Raw genomic sequence first — 22949 nt, forward strand, 5'->3', positions numbered from 1 at the left:
AAGGCCACACAAGCCCTTTCCGGAGATGTTTCAGAGGAACCCGCACAGCTGTCTATTACATTGACTGCTCAAAAAGCTCCCTCTCTTCCAACCCTAAGACTAAATGATGTCGACTGTGCCATCAGTCCCCATATTCTGTAAACTTCATAGAATTCAGCACCCAGTGAAACTCTTCGAAAAAGGAAATAGAAGCACTGAGTCTATGTAAGCAGGAAAAAAAAAAAAAAAAAGACCTAAAATGGGACGACGAAGGGTGGAAAGGAAAAATCCTAGAAAATGCTTCCAAAGCAAAAATTGCTCAAGCAGAAATGATTTCAGCTTCCAAAGCTGAATATACAGCTGAATACCAACAAATCTTCTGTTTCTAGGATGATGGAAGGGACAGATACTCTGTTTGGACTTATGTTACAAGCATTCTTTTTTTCTTTTCTTAAATTGTTTTATTTTTGGGTGTGCACTGGGTCTTTGTTGCTGCGTGCAGGTTTTCTCCAGTTGTGGTAAGCAGGGGCCACTCTCTAGTTGCGGTGCTTGGGTTTCTCATTGCAGTGGCTTCTCTTGCTGCAGAGCAAGGGCTCGAGAGCACAGGCTCAGTAGTTGTTGGTGCACGGGCTCAGCTGCTCGGAGGCATGTGGGATGATCCAGGACCAGGATTGAACCCTGTTACGAGTATTTCTAAGAATACTGCCATTACACAGGATGCTGGGGTGTCTAGAATGGAGGGGGTGCTCAGTGTCTGCTGAATGGGGAGCTCACGTCTGAAGATGGCTGTGACCTCAGCCCAACCAGGAAAAAACTTGGAACCGCCAGGTCAAAAAGGGGGCTCACCCTCCTATAGATGTGTCAGCTGGGCTGGGGAGATCTGGAAATTCTTCCAAACCCCAAGCTCTACTCGAGACCATAGACAATTCAACCAGCAAACATGGTACTTTCACTCCCTTGGCAGGGATGGGCCCCAGCGGCAGAGTCCATGTGACGTGGGGAAATCAGTTCACATGCCCAACTATTAAAAATCTTTATTGTTAATTGTTCTCTCCAGCAGAAATATTTGTAGAGATATGAACCCACAGCAACATTTTCACTTCTCTTCTTCAGGAGATGAGATAGGTCAGGGCCACTGTCATTACAAGAGGGAGGCCCGTGAACTTGACAAGGAGAGGAACACACCTTTATGGGAGCCGCAGGTACTAGAAGAGGGGGTGGCCAGCAGCATCAGAACTGATGCCTGATGACAGATGTTACAACCCTGGGTGGTGGTGGGGTGACTGAACAAAAGCTCACCTTTCCCCAGGTGGTCAGTCGGAGTTGCAGGCCACAGAGCTGGGAGTGAGAGACTATGTGTGTGAGTCTGTGTGTGTACATTCACATACATGTGTGTCCACACACTGCCCCTCCTGAAAGAAGATGTTCTTGGGCCCTGGTCGGGGTGCCCACAGTCCTTGTCCCCTGGGGAATCAGTCAACTTTTCAGGCTAACGGTCAGCTAGCCAGTGCCGGGGGCCTGTGTGTGCAGGAGGACATGGGTGTCTAGGTTGTGACACTCGAGTCTTCGTCTGGGGCGAGGCTCAGAGGAAGCTCAGAGCGCACCATGAATAGACATGGGGCTCCCAGGCCTGGGCCCTGGACATGCAAGCGTTTGGCTCCCATGCTCCATGACCGCCCTGAGCCCTGAGAAGGGGAAATCTGGCTCTGAGTGTCTTCTCCTGGCTCTGGGTCCCTGGGGCAAGAAGCAGGCCTCAGCTGTCTATGCCCTCCAAGGGTGGGGGTGTGGGGGGTAGGGGTGAAGACTTCCCCTCCCCAGGCCCGCATCCTTCTCAACTCCTCACCCACACTCCCCTCCAGTGAGAGATGCAGGAAGCAGGACGGCCGCCTTCAGGGGAGGAGGAGGGCAGCTGGAAGACCTGGGGTTCCTGCAGCCCTTCAAAGACCATTCAGTGCTCTGTAGTGTGTTTCTGGGGGCCGGGGTGGAGGGCCAGCCTGGTGGGACTTGTTCAGTGAAGGCCCAGCTGGCTGTCCCAGAGGGCACTTTATAAATAAACAATGACACTGCTCCTTCCAAGCTGCCATGGGGAGACAGTCTTCTGAAGTGAAGGGCACAGCCTTGGATGAGAGGCCTCTGGGGGCTGGTCAGGACCCACTGCCCTGGCAGCACACACTGAGGGAGGAGCCTGGGGGCGATGGTGGGGGAGCGGCGTGGCTGAAGCCAAAGGCCTCCTGGGCCTTGTAAGCCAAACTGAGGTCTTGGTGTGGGTTCTGGGCTCCCGGGCAGAGACCTCTGCTACGTTTTGGAGTCTTAGGGCTGAGAGCAGCTCCTGCCCAGATGAGATCTCAGGAAGCTGGCTACAGAGGGAATGATGACTGAAGGGAAAGAGGCTCCCTGCTCAGTGAGGGCAGGCTGGAGAGGCCCGGATGGTGCAAGTGAGCGATTCCATCCTCACTGAGGGAGGCTGGCTGGTTGCCAACTCGTGGAAGTGATCCTGGTGAATGGTCTCCTCTAGGCTCTGGGCTACTCATTCAGGACAACCTTGGGGGCTCTGTTTTCCAGCTGTGGATCCTGCTTGGGGTCCTGAAGGGGGAGGTCCTTTTGCTGATGAAGCCAGATGTGGTCATTAATGCAAATGCACTCTCCAGGTGGACCGCCCCCCACCCACCTCACTGGAGAGGGCCCACCCACCAAAGGGCTGGTGGGTGGCCCATGGTGGCAGAAGTCATGGGTGAGCCAATGGAAAACGAAACACGCCTAAACCAATAGAAGGCAAACACAAAACACGTGAAAACAGCAGCAGGCTCTTTGTGTAATAAATATTGCAAAGCGCACTTGGTTTCTTTCTTTCTTTTTTTCAAGTCAAATATAACAACCAATGTCCCAAACCCTGTTTTCGACATTCAAAAGAGAGGAGCTGTTGTGATCAGCCTAACACCTGCAGCCAATCAAAGAAGAAAAAAAAAAAAAAGGTTCCCATTAGCCAGCCAATCAAATCCTTTTCCAGTTTAAGCGGCCAATCGGACCTCCTCACGTTCCTAAAGAGTGACCCAAATAAAGCACCAGAGCTCGGAGAGCTTCTTGGGAAGCCATACACCCGAGGCTCAAATTTTTTTTCTTTTTTTAAAATAATAGTCAGAAAATAAAAATAAAAAGGTTTCCATTGGTCAAGATTTAAAAATAAAAAGGTTTCTTCCTGCAGCCAATCATGAGTCCGTCCCTTTAAGCCAATCGTGACCACACCATTGGTGTCTCCCCCGAGGATGCTGAGTGGCCCTGGGGCGGGACAGGGTGGGGTTGGGTGGGGAGCCAGGGGGAGGAGAGATGACCCTCTGCCACTCAGCGGTGAGGTCCACACAGATCTCCTGGCCTTGGCCAGCTTCCAGGGTGTTCCACCGGGGTTGCAGCTACTGCCTCCGGTCCTCCGTCTCCGACCTGGAAAACGCCATCACTACGTCCTCCGCACCTGCAGACCGTGAGGAGAGAACCGCTGCTGGATGGGCCCCTGGTGCTGGGCTGCAGCCCCCATGTGGCGTCAGTCCTCCCAGGAGGGGTGCTTTCTGAGAACAAAGTGCTTCTTGGGAAGCCCACTGCCCCTCTTGAGCCACCCCTACAGCCTGGCCAGGATTCACCAGCAACCCAGCTGCCGGGCCTGGGCAGCAGGTTGCCAGGGTGAAGCTTAGAGGCTCACTCTAGGCTACACCTCCAAGAGCGGGGAGCAGGACAAGAACCCAGGCTGCTGTCCTGAGCAGCGCTCTCTCTGCTGGTGACCCTTGCTCCAAGGTCACCAAAGCCAGGGGCCCTTGGGAAACGCCCTCTTCCTTCTTAAGACTCTGGTCTCCATCCTTTGGGAGGATCTCCCTCCTGATTTCTAGCAGTCATTCCTCTTTGTCCAAACCCGATCACCTGCTCAAAGGAGCACAGCCAGGCCCATTTCCAGCCTGGCTCCTACAGAGACAAATAATGGCCATAATCTTTCTATTGCTATTTTTCATGGTTGATTTGAGGATTCTGGTCCAGGGTCTCATGAAACCACTTCCTTTGTCTTGTTTTCCCTGAGACAGGCTCTGACTTGCAGCCAGAAAAGGCAGGAGGGAGGTGGGGGAGAGCCTGGAATGCTGACCTGCCTCCCCCTAAGCTGCTGCGGAGGAAGGACTGAGCACAGGCCCTGTGGGGCAGGTGAGGTCACCTGCAGGTCCCGCTCTGCCTCCTGTGCCTGGGTCCTGCCACGTCTCTCCCCTTTTTTCTAAACCTAGGTTCTTGGTCATGCCCTGAACGTTAAAGAGCAGCCAATTGCCTGTGGCCCTTCAAACCTACTTCTGTTCTGCTGGAGAATTCTCCCTGGGAGGGGAGGGTTGGAACAGCAACACAGGGGTTGTGCGGCCACTGAGCGGGAGGTGGGGGGCAGGGGGAGCGATGCCTGGTGGAGCTGCTGGCATGGGAAACTGGAGAGAGGGCAGGACTCCACCACCGCCCGCCCCCCAGGGCATGGCGTGGGTCAGCTCCTTCCAAGCTGCAGGGAGTTGCCACTTCCCAAGGCAGCTTCCTCCTGCCTCTTTCCTAACTGTCCTGCCGGGAGGAGCGGAGGAGGAGGCGCCCAGCCCTGGTGTTGCAGGAGGAGGGCCCCTCCAGAAGGATGTCACATGACAGACAAGTGTCTGCAGTTTGGCACCAGAGCACCCAGGTGCTGCTGCCAAGGGGAGTCACTGTGCCGCACAACCCCACCTGACTTGATGTTCTGCTGCTACCAGCACAACCTCTATTTCTGCCAAGGGGAACAAGCTTTTAGAAAGGAGCTCGGGTCATCCAACTTCTCTGGGCTCCTGTGCTTGGGAAGCCCTAGCAATCCTTCCCCTGTCTTCTCGGGAACATTCTGTACTCGCCTCGCTCCTCGGACCACGCAATATCACTGCGGGCAGAATTTTCCTAGCAACCACAGGATCCAAGATTACATCATACCCTGCATGGCAGCTGAGCCGGTTACCTAACAGATGCTGGCTTTTCCCGAGTGCCGACTCTCCAGCTCGCTAAGCAGGAGGGGGCTGGAGGGAGATCAGTAAAGGGGAGTTGTCAGCAAAAGAGGCAATGCACAGTGGCAGCCCACTCACTGCTTTCCTGGCCTGTCCCATGGGCTTGCTTGCAGGGACCTTGGGCCTCTGTGCTGAGCTGCAGGCACAAAAATAGCACCAGCCATCCCAGGAGGGAAGAGTGAGTCTGCAGAGGGAATGGCCATCGGTTCCTTGGAGGAGCCCAGACGCAGGGGCTGCAGGATGAGTGTACCTGGGCTGCACTCTGAGAGATGGAGAAAGAAGTCACCTCCTCAAGGTCATTGAGGGACTCCAGCAACTCCCTAACAAGACATCTGCACCAGGGCTGCTCCGCCAGCTGGTCGGCCCATCCCTGGCTGGGGCAGAGAGGGCCGGGGACCCACGGCTCCTGTTTACAGGGCCTCCCACTCTGCTGCTGGAACCGGTGCATGAAGGGCCCAGAGGGCCACTGCCCACCCCAGCTCTGTTCTGTTCCTAAAGGACTCACTGTTTTCCAGGGCTCACCACCAGGGACCTGCTTCCCTTTGGGGACCCAGAGCAGGGCAGGCTCTTCCAGAGCCTCCTCTGACCTTTCTTACACTGGTTGGCCTGGCATTCATCACTCGACAAGGGCCTGACCCTGCAGGCTGTGAGGCGAGGATGTGGCCCTTCCCCTTCCTCTTCTCCACGGAATTGGGGCCCATCACCCAGTGGAGAGTGAGCTGCTTAGTTCATTATTATGATTCAAGTTCTTAGAGCTTTAGAGCCAGGAGGGATCTCTAAAGTTGACCCTCATGAGCCCTCCTTCTCCTTTGAGGCCAGAATATGGGGCCTTCCTTAGAGGTTCTGTCCTGGAAACGCAGGGTTCACAACAGCAAGATACTACAGAGAAGCCAGCAGGCCCAGCTCACCACCTCTGGGCCATCAGCTAGGTTTACCATCTCATTTTACAGACGAGGCTGGTCTATCTCATTGGTACTTTTGCCGACCCTGTCTGGACGTGGGCTCAGAGCTTCTATTTGTCCTTCCCCACCAGATGCAGTGAGTACGGGAGGGGAAAAGCTGATCGGTCTCTCCTGTTCCACACTCTCTGACCCATTAAAAGATAAAGAAAGCCAAAACCAGATGAAGACATCACAAGGAACAGGAACTACAGACCAGTATCTCTTATGAATACACATATTCATAACATCTATGGTATGCAAGAACACTCACAAAATACTAGCAAGCAACATATAAAAAGGATTATATACTGTGACCAAGTGACATTATCCCAGGAATGCAAGGTTGGTTCAATACCCAAAAATCACTTAATGTAATAACTCCTATCAATAGAAAAAAGAACAAAAACTATATAATCATTTGAATAGACACAGAAAACACATCTGACAAAATTCAATACCCCTTCATGATAAAAAACACCCAACACACTAGGAATAAAAGGGAACTTCTTCAACCAGATAAAGGGCACCTACTAAAAAACCACAGCTATTATCATACTTAATGGTAAAGACTGAAAGCTCTCCCCCTTTAAGATTAGGAACAAGTAGACAAAATCCACTCTCACCACTTCTATTCAATACTATGTTTAAGGTTCTATCCAGGGCAATTTGACAAAAAAAAAGAAATAAAAGGCATCCAAATTGGAAAGAAAGAAGTAAAACTGTATTTGTAGATGATATGGATCTCACATATAGGAAATCCCAAGGAATCCACTGAAAGATTACTAGAACTAATAAGTTAAAGTCACAGGATATAAGGTCAATATACCAAAAATCATTTGTATTTCTATAAACTAGGAATGAATAGTTTGAAAATGAAATTAAGAAAATAATTTCATTTACAGTAGCAGCAAAAATAATAAAATCCTTAGGAATAAATTTAACAAATGGAGTACAAAATTTGAACTCTAAAAAGAACAAAACATCAATGTCTAAAACATTGCTAAGGACTTCTCTGGTGGTATAGTGGATAAGAATCTGCCTGCCAATGCAGGGAACATGGATTTGATCCCTGGTCTGGGAAGATCCCACATGCAGCAACTATGTCTGTGCACCTCAACTACTACCAAGCCCGAGCTCTAGAGCCCGAGAGCTGTGACTGCTGAGCCCAAGGGCTGCAACTACTCAAGGCTGCGTGCCGAGAGCCCGTGCTCTCCAGCAGGAGAAGCTGCTGCTCGTCAGAACTAGAGAAAGCTTGCACACAGCAACCAAGACCCAGTGCAACCAAAAATAAATTAAAAAAAAAAACAACACACAACAAAACACTGCTGGACGAAATTCAACAATTTCTATCAAACTCCAGCTGCCTTTCTTACAGAAATTGGCAACCTACTCCTAAAATTCATATGGGAATGCAAAGCATCCAGAATAGCCAAAATAATCTTGAGAAAAAAGAACAAGGTTGGACCCACACTTTTGAATTTTAAAACTTACTACAAAGCTACAGTAAACAAGTCTGGGTAGAACTGGCATAGATCAAGGGAACAGAATTGGGAATCCAGAAATAAACCCTTCCATTAGTGGTCAATTAAGTTTTGACAAAGGTGCCAAGGGTTCAATTTGAAAGAATTGAACAAATGGTGCTGAGACAATTGGATATACTTACATGTAAAAGATGAAGCTGAACCCTTGTTTTGTGCCATACACAAAAATTAACTCAAAATGAAGCAGTGACCTAAATATTCTAAGAGCTGAAGTATAAAACTCTTAGAAGAAAACAGGAATAAATCTTCATAGTCTTGGGTTAGGAAATGGTTTCTTAGATAAGACACCCAAGGCATCATTAACAAAAGAAAAAAAAATATATATATATGTATAAGTTGGGCTTTATCAAGGATAAAAGCTTTTATGCTTCAAAAAATACTATTAAAAAAAGTGAAGACAACCTACAGAATGAGAGAAAATATTTGCAAATCTGGTAAGGGATTCATATCAAGAATATATAAATAACACAATTCAATAATAATAAAAAGTTAAATGACTCAAATGTTTAAAATGGGCAAAGAATTCAAACAGATATTTTTCCAAGGAAGATATGTGAATGGTCAACGTGTGCATGAAAAGATGCCCAATATCATCATTCGTTATGGAAATGCAAATCAAAACCACCAGGAGATATCGCTTCACAGCCGCTGGACAGCTGGAATCAAAAGACAGATGATAGCAAGCATTCAGGAGAAACTGGCACCCTTAGACACTGCTGGTGGAAGGTCAAGGTGCAGCCCCCAAACCAGCGTACCTGCAGCCTCCGCCACCTCAGGCGACGGCACCTCCAACCCCGGGGTCTTCCTGATTCCTTCTCTCTCACACACACTCCTAAAATTCATATGGGAATGCAAAGCATCCAGAATAGCCAAAATAATCTTGAGAAAAAAGAACAAGGTTGGACCCACACTTTTGAATTTTAAAACTTACTACAAAGCTACAGTAAACAAGTCTGGGTAGAACTGGCATAGATCAAGGGAACAGAATTGGGAATCCAGAAATAAACCCTTCCACAAACACTCCACATACAACACATCAGCCAGTCCTGCTGACTCTACTTTTAAAATGCATCCTGAACTCATCACCATTCCTCGACTGCCACCCTGGTCCAGGCCACCACTACCCCTCTCACTAGCCCCCTGCACCCTCTTTCCCTGGATCGCTCCACTCTAGCCCCTGACAATCCATTCTCTACACAGCAGTCACAAGTAAGATCTTAAAACCACAAGTCAGCTCCTGCCGCTCCTCTGTTCACAACTCTCCAAAGGTGGCTTATTGTACGATTTCTCATCACACTCAAGGGAAACTCCAAACTCACCCTGTAGCTGCAAGACCCAATGCAATCGGGCCTCTGGCTGCCTCCTCCCCTCCTTCCATACACCTCCTCTACCTTCACCCCATTCCAGCCACAGGGGCTCCTGCCTGTCCTTCAGGCACAGGAACCTGAGCCTCAGGCCTTTGCACCTGCTCCTTCCCTGGCCTCAGTGCTCTTCCCAAGTCCATCTCACAGCTCTCACGCTTCATGCCAGTCGGTGTACAGTCAACTCCCCTGGCTTTCCCTGACCTCAATGTCTAAAACAGTGACACAGGATGAACCATTAGAGGTGAGGAGCTCAGAGAGATGAAACAACCTGGTGAATCAGAGACAGAGCGAAGACCCGGTATAGACTTGGAAGACCACGCACGTGGCACGACACGCGTTGTCGTTTTCTATGAGGAGAAGGAAATAACCGGTCCTGCCCCAGTCACCCTGAGCACTGAGGCTTCTCCTGGCAGAGCGTGCACCCATATACCTGCCCCCACGAGAATGGAAGCAAGACCCAGGACTTGCAAAGCACAAAGAAGCAGGCCTGGGGTGGATGAACTAGAGTAAAATGAAGGTGGAGTCTAGAAGGCCCACTCGGGAGGCGCCTGGCCAGACCCTGTCCCCTGCCCAGGCCCACTGCTCTGCCAGATGCCCCCCTAGTCCCATGGCTCGCCTGCTATGGAGAGCGGGGCCAAGGCGCTGGGGAGGGCGTAGCTCTCTGAACCAGAGCCAAGCACCCAGTGGGCCTTTCCGTCCCATGTCCCACTTCAGCTCTGCCTCTTTAATGGAGTCCAGTCAAGTGACTGGGGAGAGAAAAATGACAAACATTCAGGAGCTTAGAAAAGGGAAGCCGGCCCCCAGCTGGGGGCGGGAGACAGACAATGGGGTCACTGGTCTGTTTGCAAGCTCAGGGTGAATTCACACCAACAGAATCAAAAGCCCAGTACAGGCTCCACACACCAGCGCCACCCATGGCCCCAGCCCGGCCTGGCTCTCTGAAGGGAACCAGTGTGCTGCCATTGGGGAGCAGCTCTCTGCAGGGTGTGGGGCAGACCGGCAAGGTCTGGAGAAAGGCCCAGGGGTGAAAAGAGCAGCAAAGAGGAACAGAGATGACTGCAGCCCTGAAGCAGTGGATGCAGGAAGGGCACGGAAGGCCTGTTTCTCAGACCCAGCAGGGGACATCCTAGTGGAAAACCCTTTCCAGGAGAGGCACAGACCCTCACTGGAGCAGGCCTAGTCCCAGGGCCCACGAGGACGGCTCCAGATACCCCCCTGACCCTCTCCAAGAGGGATCCTGCGGAGACAGAGAGGCCAGGTGGCGGAAGGAATACACAGAGCCTCCTGACTTCTGGGATGTGCTAACCGTGCAGTTCCAGCCTCCATCCAGCAAAGCACTTGCTCCGCTGTAGCTCCCCAAAAGCCCAGCTCAGAGGAGGAGCCTGCGCTCACAGGAGGTGGGAACCCTGAGGGTAAACCCTCCCCAAGAAACTGACAGAAGGTGCAAGAGCCTGGGCCAGCTTCCAAGGCAGCCAGCCCCAGGGCCCCCAGTGCAGGACACAGCCGTGTGCAGATGTCACCAGAGAAAAGGGGGGATGCCCAGCACCAGTATCTGCTATGGGTGGGGACACCCACACCCCCTGATCCAGGGTCATGGGCGCCTCCAAGTCTGTCCCCCAGCTGCTCTGAAACCGCACACCCACCCCTGGCTGGAATCTCCCAGGACGACTTCTTTCTGAGCTGGGGATCTCGTGACCTCCTGACCTCTTCCTAATGAGGGCAAAGGACCGGGGCCTGGAAAACTCAGAAATAAAACCCCAACCCCCAGAGTCTCCCTGGAGGAGGAAATGGCAACCCACTCCAGTATTCTTGCCTGGAGAATCGCCATTGTCAGAGAAGCCTGGCGGGCTACAGTCCATGGGGCTGCAAAGAGTCAGACATGACTGAAGCTTCTTAGCGCACATACACAGGCTCCCAAGTCCAGCTGGAGGTTAACTTGGGCAAAGTTAACTTTGCAGAGGGAGTTAAGTGGTAAAAGTTCTTCAAAACTGTCCAGGGAACCACAACTGCCAGGTCTGGGTCATCCCTCCATGCACACGGCCACAGGCTCCAAAGCGTCCAGGGTGATCCCCGTTTCTGCTGTTTGCCCCTTCTCTGACCACGTCACTTGGGTTGTGGCATTCTCTCTCGGTCCCCTGAGGTCACTATCTTGCCATCCATGGCAACCAGCATCTGCTACTTGGCTACCTGGCTACCCCAAGCAGCACGGCTCAGCTACCTGCTCTGGGGAGATCAGCCAGGCAGCAAGGCTCCCTCACGGAAACACAGGTCCAAGACACTCGTCCAAGGGCGAAGGTGTCCACCGGGCTGAGGCAGGGCCCTACCCTGGACTAGACAAGACCTCCTTGCACAGAGACCCAGACCCGCTGGGTGTCATGTGCTTCTCTGAGCAGCTGCAGCCCTGGAGCCCAGGGTTCTGTGCCTCTCAGCTCTGCTGCCCAAGTTCCCAGAGGATGACTTTTCCCCAGAGATAGCATGACACTGGTTGCCATGGGAACAGCACCCCAGATCCTCCACGGTCTCAGCAGCCAAGCGAGCTCCAGGCTTGGTGATGCCCTCTGGGCTCTAAGCTGGCAACCATGTCACCGGGTGCCCTGGCTGCAAAAGGCGGGGCACATGGGCTTAGGTGCAAGGGGGCTCCTGGAAGAGGCACTGGGCCTCCCGATAGGCCAACGCGGGCCTCCCCAGGCTTAGGCTCCTCAGGTGGATAGGGGTACCTGGGCCAGAGTCTGAACCCTGCCTAGTCCCTGCATATCCACCTCGGTTTCCTCATCTGCAAAACACACGTATCCCGTCCCCTCATTGGACTGACCCAGATAACATCGGCAGCATGAAACATCCCAAACAGAAGCTGGTGGGGTCCCACTCTGGGGGTGCCATTACACCTGCTCTGCTCTAGACCCAGGAACCCCAGGCCACCCACCCCTCCCACATTCCACTGAGCCCAACACATACATCCTGCCTCTGGGGGTTGTTTTCCAAGGTATTGTTGTTCAGTCAGCTCAGTTGTGTCCTACTCTTTGCAACCCCATGGACTTCAGCATGCTAGGCTTGCCTGTCCATCACCAACTCCCAGAGTTTACTCAAACTCATGTCCGTTGAGTCGATGATGCCATCCAACCACCTCACCCTCTGTCGTCCCCTTCTCCTCCTGCCTTCAATCTTTCCAGCGTCAGGGTCTTTTTTCCAAGGTGAGGTGCCCCTTATCAAGCCTCTTAGCTCCTGCGATGGAATCTCTCCTAGACTACAGAGAGTTGTGTGAAGGGACAGAATCCGGAAGGGGCAGAGGGGGTCCCTCCAGGAGAAGGGCCAGGTCTTCACCCAGAGTCCCAGCATATTCTCAAATTCTGGAGGGCATCACAACCACCTGGGGTCTTGCTTCAAATGCAGATGTCCAGGCCCACCTGGCAGACACACTAATCCAGCAGGGCTGGGGTGGGGCCCAGGCATCTGCATTTTTTTAGTAAGTGCCCTCCGTGATTCAGGTGCAGTGGTCTGTGGCCCACATTCTGAGAACTCAACGCTACAAACGGTCCCCACCCCTGAGCTGCTGTCCCTTCTCATCCAACCTTCTGTCCTGCTTCCATGCCATATACTCCCAGCCCTCAGCAATCTGCCTTCTTCAGCCAGGATCCACAGACACTGTTTTGGGAAAAGTCACCACTGACATTAATTAGGAACCCTGGGGACCCTGATGGTGAGCCAGCTGATCCTCTCCTCCTTTCTGAGCTCCCCTGTGCCCCCTGCTGGCCATGGTGCTAAGCTCACAGGGTTCCACATCCCCTCCCTCTGCCTGCTTTCCCTGGGGGGCCTCACCCACACCCAATCCCCAAATCTGCTCCCTCCTTACACCTGGGTTCTAACCTAACCCCTGCCTGCTCCTGGAGGATCCCACACACTGCCCACTTGGGGGGCCCCTGCCTGCCCCTCCTCTGTAGCTGCTCAGTCCAGGAGCCCCGTCCACACGGCCTCGCCTCCAACCCTACCCCCACTTGCTCACAGGACACTGCTGTGACCTTCTGGGTGTCTCTCTGCCCCAGCATCTGCCTTGTGACCTTTCCCCAGTGCTCACCCTAGATGAACAGCCACTGGCCTGGCCATCCCACCCCTCGGGTCCTGGTAACCCCCATGGCCTCATCTCCAGAATTTACTCTGTTCCGCGCCTGTTTGCCTTTCCAGTCACTTACCACCCACACTCGCCCCTTGGGGGACACTTGCCCCAGGCTGGGCAGGCTCCAGGACTCCCTTGGTCTGTGCCATCCTTCTCCTTGTCTGTCCACATGCACTCCTGTGCATCCTTCAGCATTAGTCACTCAGTTGTGTCCAACTCTTTGGGACCCCATGGACTGCCAGACTCCTCTGTCCATGGAACTCTCCAGGCAAGAATACTGCAGTAGGTAGCCTTTTCCTTCTCCAGGGGATCTTTCCAACCCAGGGATCAAACCCAGGTCTCTGGCATTGCAGGCAGACTCTTTACCATCTGAGTCACCAGTGAATCCTTCAAGACCCAGCAGACAGCATCTTTTCTCTGGGGCTTTCTAGGTGGGTTCCCTGCCCATGGGGTCAGTCATCCTGGGATCTGCACCCAGAGGTCTTTATGTGTTTACGCCTGTTTCCATCTACCTGGCTGCGCTGGCAGCTTGAGGCTGGGAGCCATTGCCTGGCATCCAGATCAATGGGTGACTGTGGGCAGGAAGGAGCCATTGCTGAACCCAGGGGCCCTTGATGCTCTTCTCCAGGACAGAGGTCTGCCTCTCCTGGGCAGGTGTCAGGAGGAAGGTACTGAGGTGCACAGGGCTTGGAGGTCCCTGCTCTCAGCTCCACACAATAGCAGACATCACGCCAGTGAAGGAGGGAAGATCAAGGCAACACTTCACAGGCCAGAGCCAGATGCTGAACAGAGCAACCAGCCCGCTCCTCAGCGTGATCCTCACCCTGTCTTAAGCCTTTTTCTTTTTCTGTGATACAAGTTATCTCTTACCAAGTCTTCCTGGTTGATTTTTTCAGTTGAATTCAATGTATATGAGATTTTTTTAGTTCACATTTATCATTATTAGGTTACAAGTAATTCTCATGAAAGTGTTGATTAAACTTTAAAAAGATTAGCTTCCCATCCCACTGACTGGCATTCTCCTGGGGCCTGCCTGCAATTTCATCCAGACTTGGTTATTACCTGGAGGCCCTGGGAGAAGCCTGGGAGCCACATGTGGGCAGAGGGGGGTCCTGGCACCTGGGCAGCTGGTCACGGAGAGGGAGCCTGTCTACATGGGGGAGAGAGCCCGCTCTGGGCCAGAGCTGGACCTCGGGCTCCCAATGAGATGTGACAAGGGCTCCGTGGAAGCAAAGATGCACGGGCAGTTCAGGAGCCAGAGGAGGAACTCGGGGCCAACCCCGGAAGAGCAGACAGGGCAGCAGAGGAGCGTAAGAGCAGAGGCCGGAGGGTGTAGGAGAGGATTCCAGGAAGGACGCTGGCTGTGAAAGGCAGATGGAGCTAGAACCCCTACCCATGTGCTGCTGAAGAGGGTCAAGAGGGGTGACGTGTAGAGGGGTGATCATGCTTGATCCCCAGAGGAGATCACCCCTGGGTGGGGTGAGCCCTGCCCTCCCCTCCCCTCCCCTCCCGAGGCCCTGGCTCCCCGCTGGCTTGCCCACAACCACAGCTATTTTAACAAGGCTCTCAGTGTAACCCTGAGACCAAATGACCTATTTTAGGCTCTCTGGCAGCAGACTCAGAGCCTGCAGCCTTGGCTTCCGCAGGGAAAAGCCAGCAGCACCCCGGGACCGCCCAGCTGGCTCAGGCTGGGGACCTTTCCCTGGAAAGCCTCTTTGAGAAAGAGTGTGATCAGACAGAGGCTGGAACAGGCTGGGGGAGCCAGCATGCCAAGGCCAAGAAGAGGGCAAGAACAGCTCCAGGGCCAAGAAGAGGGCAAGAGAAAGGACGCGGGCTTCCTTAACACAAGGGGCCACATCTCGACAGGTCCCTCCAGCTCCGAGACAGCCAGATGAGGGTCCACACGGAGCATGGCTGGAGGATGGCAGGTCTGCAGGTGAATGGCCACAAGCAGGATTCTGCCAAGTGCACTGGGGGCCTGGAACTGGCACTGGCCAGGTGTTCATCCTGGAAGCAGCGCTGGGTCAGGGAGAGACCCAGAGCTCACAGCGAACATGTTTAAAGGGGCCCAGAGGTGAAAAGTCCAGAAAACAGCAACAGGAAACCCTTCCAACTTTTTCATGCCCTCCTGAAATACCATGCTAACCGCCTCCATCACACCTGCCCCTCAGGTAAAACACTGTTATGCTTGGAAACACACATGGCCTGTAAGCCATATCTAGAACCACATGGCAGGAGCCACACAGCTGATTCCATGGCCTTGAGCATCTCACTCAACCTCTCAGGGCCTGTTTTTTCATTGGGAAAGTGGGGCTGTGATCACCTCTGCCTCACAGCCCTGTTGGGAGGACTCCCTGGGGTAACTTTATGTGCTACTTAACACAGAACCTGACACACAGTAGGAGCTCAAGAAATTAAATTAATTATAATTAATGGCAAAGATGAGAATCACACATCCAACAGTAAAGGATCAGTCAGAAAACAATGGCACAGCCACATGGCCGCACATCCTATGATTTTGCTGAATCACTTTCTCAGAAATCAAGGACACGGAAAAATTCCCATAGGGCTTCCCAGGTGGCTTGGTGGTAAACAATCTGCCTGCCACGCAGGAGCCATGGGTTCAATCCCTGGGTCAGTAATATGCCCTGGAGAAGGAAATGGCCACACACTCCAGTATTCTCGCCTGGAGACTTTCATGGAAAGAGAAGCCTGGCAGGCTACATACAGTCCAGGGGGTTGCAAAAGAGTCAAACATGTTAGTGACTAAACAAAATTATCCTAAGTAAAAAATGGAAACTAAAATGGATATTATAATATTTACATTATATGGAAATTCATTACAACTTTGTAATGGAAATTCACGCATATTTTTTTAAAAAGCCTGCTGGGCAACTAACGCAAGGTAATGGGTTCAGCTATTTGTAGAGTCAATCTTTGAGGCGCTTCTGCTGTTTCTATCTTTCCCAACCATTTTCAATGATGATTATGCATTCTTTCATAGCCAGGAAAAATTATCAATATATGGTACAGATTGAACAGCACTGACAAGAAAGGAACGAACTCAGCATTCTGTTGAGCCTGATTTTGGAAGCTACAGCTCTCTGTCCCCAAGCCTACAGCTAGGCCTTCTCAGCAAAGTGATCTTCCCAGAGAAGCACTGGCTGCCTTTGGTTCAAACTCAGCTGTTGGGTCTGCTCGGCCACTATGGGGACCAAGAGATAGCACTTCATGTTCTTGCCTTTCTGGGGACTCTGAGCTTCCAGACCCAGAGCCCAGTCTATTTATTCACCCAAGAACATGCGGGGGGCCTGGGGGGCCAAGCCCCACGAATGTGAAGAGGGAAGCCACAGGAGCTCAGAGTTGGTCCAGAGATGGACCGGGAAACAGCGTGCGGAGCAGCACAGCTGAGATGCACGTGTGTGGTGGAGATGAGAGGAGGGCCTGGCCCAGCCTGCGGGAGGCAGGGGAGGGGGCGCGTCAGTGCTGGGCTCCTGGCCGTCGAGAGGCAAATGCGGGGACAGGAAGGCATGAATACACAAGGCTTGAGATGGGAGCAGAAAGCCACTCAGTGTGGCTGTTTATGGAGTATGAAGTCCTGGTGTCTGGGGCGGAGGTGGGGGAGGTAGTTGTGGCGGGGGTGGGGGGCTGAGGGTGGGAGAGGTAGGTGCGGGGGGCGAGGGCGGGAGAGGTAGTGGGGGCGGGGGGTCCCACACATCATGGCTAAGGGGTTTGGACTATATCCTCAAGGCAGTAGGAAGTCACTGAGAGACTTCGAGGGTGGTCTCGGATTAACAGAGGCCAGGCAGGTCCATGCCGGCTTCAGTACAGGGTAGCAGGGGCAACCGGCACCCTCTGCTGGAACCAGTCAGTGAGGCCGTAAGGTGCGGGCCTGTGCACTGGGGTCTCCAGCAGCTGTCTGCACCCAGCAGGTACTGAAGACACATTCAGTGGGGGAAGGATGGGATGTGGGGGTGGGGGGAGCAATGCCCAGGTAAGCAATGCGCAGCCTGCTCTCCTCCCCGGGTCTGGGGAGGGCAAGCAGCGCTCCTGGTTCCAGACCCCTCCAGCCTCAGAGGAGAAGCATGGGCAGGTCTAAGGTGGTGGGCAGGACCCTAGGACCGACTGCCATGCGCTGACTGGTGATGGGGCAGCCCAGGCCCCCTACCGAGGGCAGCTGGTACAGCAGAGGTAAGAGCTGCAAGGGCTCCCAGGAGCAGAGCAAGGGCATCTGCTGAGAGACAGTGCCACCTAGTGGCAGGAGGCGCCCACACCAGGCTTCTCTGGGACCGCCTTGCCGACCACCCCAAATGCTCCTAGGCCTTTCTGGGCTTTTCATGCTGGCGTCCTGAGCAATGAAAGCAATGATCTTGAGCTTTTGCCACCTGGGCTGTGCCTGAGCCTCTGAGAGCAACAGGCCCTATGGTATCAGCTGCGGGCGGCTCTGCCAATGAAGAAAGTGGACAGACTAGAATGTTATTCGAACCCCACGTGGCCCAACGGCGTGGTCAGAAATGTAGGGTCCTGCTCTCAGACTTGAACCTCCACAGTGCAAGAGACAAAGGAAATACAGTGTGCTCCGGAAGCTCTTCCAGGCACTGCTGACCCCTCCCCCCTTCCAACTCACACCCCGGGGAATTCTCCTTCAGGCCTTTCTGCAGCCTATTTTCTCAATGGTTCAGGTCAGAGGTGACTGTGGGAGGAGAGGCAGACTGAAGGACACCCCAGCAGCAGAGAACCATCTCCCCAGATATTCTCCCCCTGGCTCCAGGTTTAGTCCCAGGAGTCTGTTCCCAAGAGAGAGAAGTACCCAAGGCCAGCCTGGCTGTCTGTGGATGCCCCAAACCCGGGAGGGTCCAGATTCCAGCACCACAAATTCACAGCTACACGCCCACAGCTCACTCCTGACTGCTCAGCAGTTTCAGGCCAGGTGAGGTCACCATGACTGCCTTAAATAACTCAACAGAGTTTGTTTTCAATTGTTGGTTTAGCCAAGCAAGATAACAAGTACTTTTTAAAACTTCCCCTTTAAACAACAAGGTCCTACTCTTTAGCACAGAGCACTATATTCAGTATCCTATGATAAACCATAATGGAAAAGTATATTAAAAAAAGAATGCATATATGTGCATAACTGAATCACTTTGCTATATAGGAGGAAATAATTCAACATTGTAAATCAACTATACTTCAATTTTAAAAGAAAAAGAAAGAAAAGAAAACTAGAAAACCAAAAATAAAAGTTCAGAGACTAAAAAAATAAAACAAACTTCCCCTTATTGTCCAAAAAAAAAAAAGTATGTGCAACGGTAAAAAATTAGTTTTAGCAAAAAAGTGTGTGACTTAGAAACTCAAGGTGTCTTATATGGTCCCACCCTCTATCAAAATTTTCTATAAACAACCTGCTAAATATTCTTTCCGCTTTTTCTGTTCTATGCATGAGTATGTGGATATGGGCGGGAGCAGGGGAGTACATGTGGCAGCATTTTCTACACTGACATACAGTTTTACAGCTTCTTTTGATTTTTCCCATTAAGAGCATTCTTCTAGAGGTAGTCTTAGAACCAGAACTCAAAATCAGGTTAGCCCAGTGACCCAAGACCAGGCTGGCAGAAAATGTGATGCCCCAGGAACTCAGAAAGCAGGACGGTTTCAGGAGCAGGGGAGAGGGACCCATGCTAAAACCCAGATCAGTCCTGGAAAAGAAAAGGCCTCTCCCACAAGAGATATCCCAGGACAGGGGCAGGGCCACACCCCTCATCTCCTCCTCTCCCAGCGGTGGCCAACAGCGCAGCTGGGGTGGAACAGGCTGTGGCATGAGTGTGGCCAGGGTGAGCGGCCGACCCGGGAGCTGTTGGAGCCGCTGGAACACCCTGTACATTTCTGCTGAGCTGGGTGCACAGGCCGGGTCACACCCAGCGTCAGAGCTCGGGAACCGGGCCCCGTGCCAGGGCAGAGCCCTGCCTGTGACATCCAGGAGAACAAGGGCAGCCTCAAGAAAAGCTGGCCTGTGTGCCAGAGTGGCTCTCCTCCCTGGCCTTGGGGGTCAGCAAACACACCCACCAGGGCCCAGTTCCTGGGAGCCTGCTCACACCAGACAGGCTCCTGGCTGCATGATTTAATAGCCAGTAATTCCAAGCCAGTGTAACGAGAACAAAAGGAAAGGACTGAATGAAGATGATGGGCAGGGTTCTGGGCTCCAGAGAAGACAAAAAGAGTGGAACCCAGCCCTGCAGTCCAGCTGCAGGTTTGCATTCTGGGCCCCCCCGCCCCCAGTAACTGGCGGCATGAACTGGCTGCAGTGGCTTACTGCTTCTGAACCCCAGTTTCCTTGCCTGCTAAATAGAAGTAACACAGCTGGTAAATCTCTATCTCTAGGTTAAATGTAATGATGTGTATCAAGCACTCAGCCTGAGCCTGCTACACAATAATCACTCAGTGTTACCCACTGCTGACCTTACCGCTGGCTGAGGGCACTCGAGAGAGAACTAACTCCCTCGGGCACACAGACCTGCAGGGCCGCTGCGGCCACCCCCCGGGGCACAGCCAGGAACACAGCAGCCACTGTAAAGTCTACGACCAGGCCAGGCCCCTGCACACAAGGGTGGTTTTCTTGTCCTGAACAGGGTGGACAGGGGTCAGGCAAGGGCTAAAGACATGCAACCACAAGAGCCTCTGCAGTTACAGGGCCCCCAGACACTGCCACTGCTTCCTCCGCCAGGCCCAAAAGGGATTTCCCCCCCATTACCTGATTGGGTCCTTGGCTCCCACCTGGGGAAGAAAGGACCAGACTGGAGGCCGTGGAGGCACCCCAGACTCCACACTTAGAGGCTGCTGCCACCCGGGGTTAGCTGTGTGGGTGGGGGGAGCTGCAGCCCCTCCTTGTCTGCCCCGAATCACTCCCTCTCTCTCGGGGATCGCCCGTCTGCAAGGGCTGGAGCTATGCGTTCTAAAGGAACCACCGCTTGCTGCCCCTGGGAAGGGTGCGGCTGGCACGCAGGCCCTCACTCACCCTGGTCGATGGACTCACCCTGGTCGATGGAGTGCTGGGGCAGCTGGCTGAGCTGGCTGTTGACCACCCCTGCGTAGGTGCGAAGGAACTCCTCCTCGCTGGCCGTCAGCTGCAAGGACAAGAGAGCTGGGTGAGGGGTGGCTCGCACCCGCCCCGGAGGCACCTGCTCAGACTGGCTTCATCCCCAACGGGTGCCTCCTTCTCCGCTCCCCAGGCCTCTATTCTTGAGATGTGACCTTTCCATCCCAGGGTGAGACTCTGAACCCTCTGCTCCCACCCCTGAAGCTTGGCCCATGGGAGCCACAGGGCTTGCCACTGTGGATTAGATCCGGCACTGGGATTCCAGTGTAGGGCAGGCCAGGCTCGGAGGGCCCCCCTGCCCTCTCAGGCAATGTCCTGCCCCGCTGGAAAAGAAGGCTCTTGGGAGAGGGGAAGGAGGGAAGGTCAGGGCCTTTAGAAAACCTCACCCGCCTGGCCCAAGCTTAGCACAAGGGGTGGGAAGACTGCCCTGCAGGGCCGGCAGGACTGGACTTGCTGGTGTCTGTGTCCGGGAGCCTGAATCGGCCACAGCCTAACCAGAGCCCCCACAAGCCCCTCCCCAGACCATGGCTGTGGAGGGCGGCTGTGGCCCTCTGGATGCCTTCGTCGGGCGCCCTCCCTGGGGGCCCTGCTGCCTGACGCCCCGCAGGCACTCACGTTGGAGCCCATCTTCCTCAGCATGAGCAGCACTCGGACCTTCTGCTGAATGTACATCTCCTCCGGACTCTTCCCGGGGGCCCCCTCGCGGTTCATCCCCTGGCCAGCTCTGGGGACTGCTGCAGAGTGAGGAGAAGCATGGGGGCGGGGGACAGTGTCAGGACGACACAGACCCGCACACGGGCAGGAGGTGTCAGGCAGCCCACGATGCCTCAGGGGCTCGTTTCTGACAGCCCAGCGTGGAGGCGAGTTGCCGGTCCCTCCCTCACCCCTGCTGGCCCAACAGCCAGCCCGAGCAGCTACCCACCCCCCACTCCTCGCAGCAGGCGCTGGTGGCCAGTCCCTTCTGTGCGTGGAGCTGCTGGGCCCCCAGGGGCTGAGCTGACCCAGACTCCTGGCCAGCGTCACCTTCTAGTCACCTCCTCAGCTAGGCTCCTGCTACGACGAGCCCAGGGGATGTGCTGCACAAAACCCCAAGTATCCCCAGCTCTCAAAGCAGGCAGCTTCCATGAGGAGCAACGTGACGCGATCGAGGCAGCTGACTGGGGCCTGTAGCTGGAGAAGCCGTGGGATCAGTACCCAGCCCCCAGACACCAAGACAGCTCCCTCTGCACAAGTCCCTGACGTTCGAGAGGCCGGCTCCCGGGCCGGGCTCCAAGGAATCCCTCGATGGGGACGGCGAGCCCGGGGCTGCGGGCAGACACCCGCCTGGGCTCGCGGTTGCCACCCTCGCCAGCCCACCCACCTGTTACAGGGTGGCTCCTGCGAGCGGCAGTGCGTCCAGGTGTGGCGGGGACCCGACCTGCAGCGGCGAGGTCCCGGGAGAGACGTCCCGGGGTTTCCTCCCTCCAGGAGGAGCCAGTGGGAGGAAGCCGGGCGTGGAGGGGTTTGGGTTACACACTTGTAACTCCTGGATGAGTCAGAAATAACGCAGCAGCTGGTGGGGGTGGAGCCTCCGCGGCCCTGGTGCCAAGGAGCTGCGCTCGCAGGACCGAGGGAGCCGAGTTGGGGCCAAGGACACTCCTCACACGGTCCATCCCTCAGGGGCCAGCAAGCCCAGGAAAGGCCGGCTCTCCCGGGTGAAAGGCGGGCTCAGAAATGTACCATAGCCCTGGGCAGCAGCCTCCCTGGAGGCGCCTGTCAAAGCTAACAGGGGCTCCTGCCCTGAAGCCTGTACAACAGGGCAAAATGCAAAATGTGTTCACTGCATCCTTGCGCTCAATGCAGTGCCTTATGGGGCCTTCCTGACACCACCAAAACCCACGCTTCTCTTCCATTGTGTGCCCCCCTGCCACCTCCGGGCTCAGAAAAGGGCCCAATTCACAACTGGTAATGGGGAAGGAGGGGTGAGCTGCCTCCAGAAAGACCTTGACTGAGAGGTAGCTGGCCATCCCCGGGGCCAGCTGCACAGTGCAGAGACAGTCCTAACTTCCCGGCACAGCTGAGCAGGAGGGCTTGGCTCCTCTACCTGCTGACCCGTTTGCGCCTCCTTCCACTCCCCCACCCCACACAAGTAGCCAGAATGATCATTTTAACAAACCAGAACAGATGAAATTTCTCCTCACTTCAGCCTACCCCAGGATACATTTCATGTCCTTGCTGGGACCCCGCAGGCCAGCCCTGCCTCCTTGCCCCCCACTCTTCCCCCTGCTCCCCTCCCCTCTGCCTCCCCGCCTGTGTCCTGGACCTGCCTCAAGGCTCCTCCCCCACCAGCCTCTGCCCGGGGGTCTCCAGGCCTCGCTTAGAGGGCTTCCTGGGGAGCCTTTCCTGACTGTGATCCAAGCAGGTGGTGCACCCCTGCCCAGGCCCTCCTGTCCAGCTGCCCCGTCTCGTCCTGCTTTCTGAGGGCACCTGCTGGGTGCTCAATGACTGTGTCTCTGCACCCGCTGGGGGGCTGGGGCCACAGGTGCTTCACTCACCCATTCCTCCCACAGCCCAAGCCCGGGTGGCTGAAGGGACAGTTCTGACAGTTCGTGGGGTATGGGCTCTGGGCTCCCCCCTCCACCCCATGCAACAATATCCACATCACTTAGAGTCAAATTTGTTTTTGTTGTTCAGTCGCTAAGTCATGTCTGACTCTTTGCGACCCCATGGACTGCAGTACACCAGGCTCCCCTGTCCTTCACTGTCTCCTGGAGTTAGCTCAGATTCATATCCATCTAGTGAGATGCTATTCAACCATCTCATCCTCTGTTGACCCCCTTCTCCTTTTGCCTTCAATCTTCCTAGGGTCGAATGCAAATCTCTAAGCCAGTCTCCATAACCAAACTCAGCT

General features: G+C 54.1%; 1 protein-coding gene across 5 annotated transcripts in view; it reads right to left on the reverse strand.

Annotated features, from left to right (window-relative positions):
• Positions 1–2763: 2763 nt before the first annotated feature.
• The window catches only part of CTNNBIP1 (catenin beta interacting protein 1), a 46738-nt gene continuing 26552 nt past the window's right edge, over positions 2764–22949 (reverse strand). For 2 of the 5 annotated variants that reach the window (XM_043486255.1, XM_043486257.1), the window contains exons 3-5: positions 20675–20793; positions 19979–20087; positions 2764–3445 (exon numbers count right to left, since the gene is read on the reverse strand). In XM_043486255.1, coding sequence (XP_043342190.1) covers positions 3387–3445; positions 19979–20087; positions 20675–20770 — 264 coding nt within the window. In that variant the 5' untranslated portion in view covers positions 20771–20793 and the 3' untranslated portion in view covers positions 2764–3386. Of the gene's footprint in view, positions 3446–19978; positions 20088–20674; positions 20794–21419; positions 21585–22949 lie in introns of all 5 variants that reach the window. The other 3 variants (XM_043486256.1, XM_043486259.1, XM_043486258.1) reach the window with 3 other exon arrangements.

The sequence above is a fragment of the Cervus canadensis genome, chromosome 13 (assembly GCF_019320065.1).
Source record: "Cervus canadensis isolate Bull #8, Minnesota chromosome 13, ASM1932006v1, whole genome shotgun sequence".
NCBI lineage: Eukaryota > Metazoa > Chordata > Mammalia > Artiodactyla > Cervidae > Cervus > Cervus canadensis.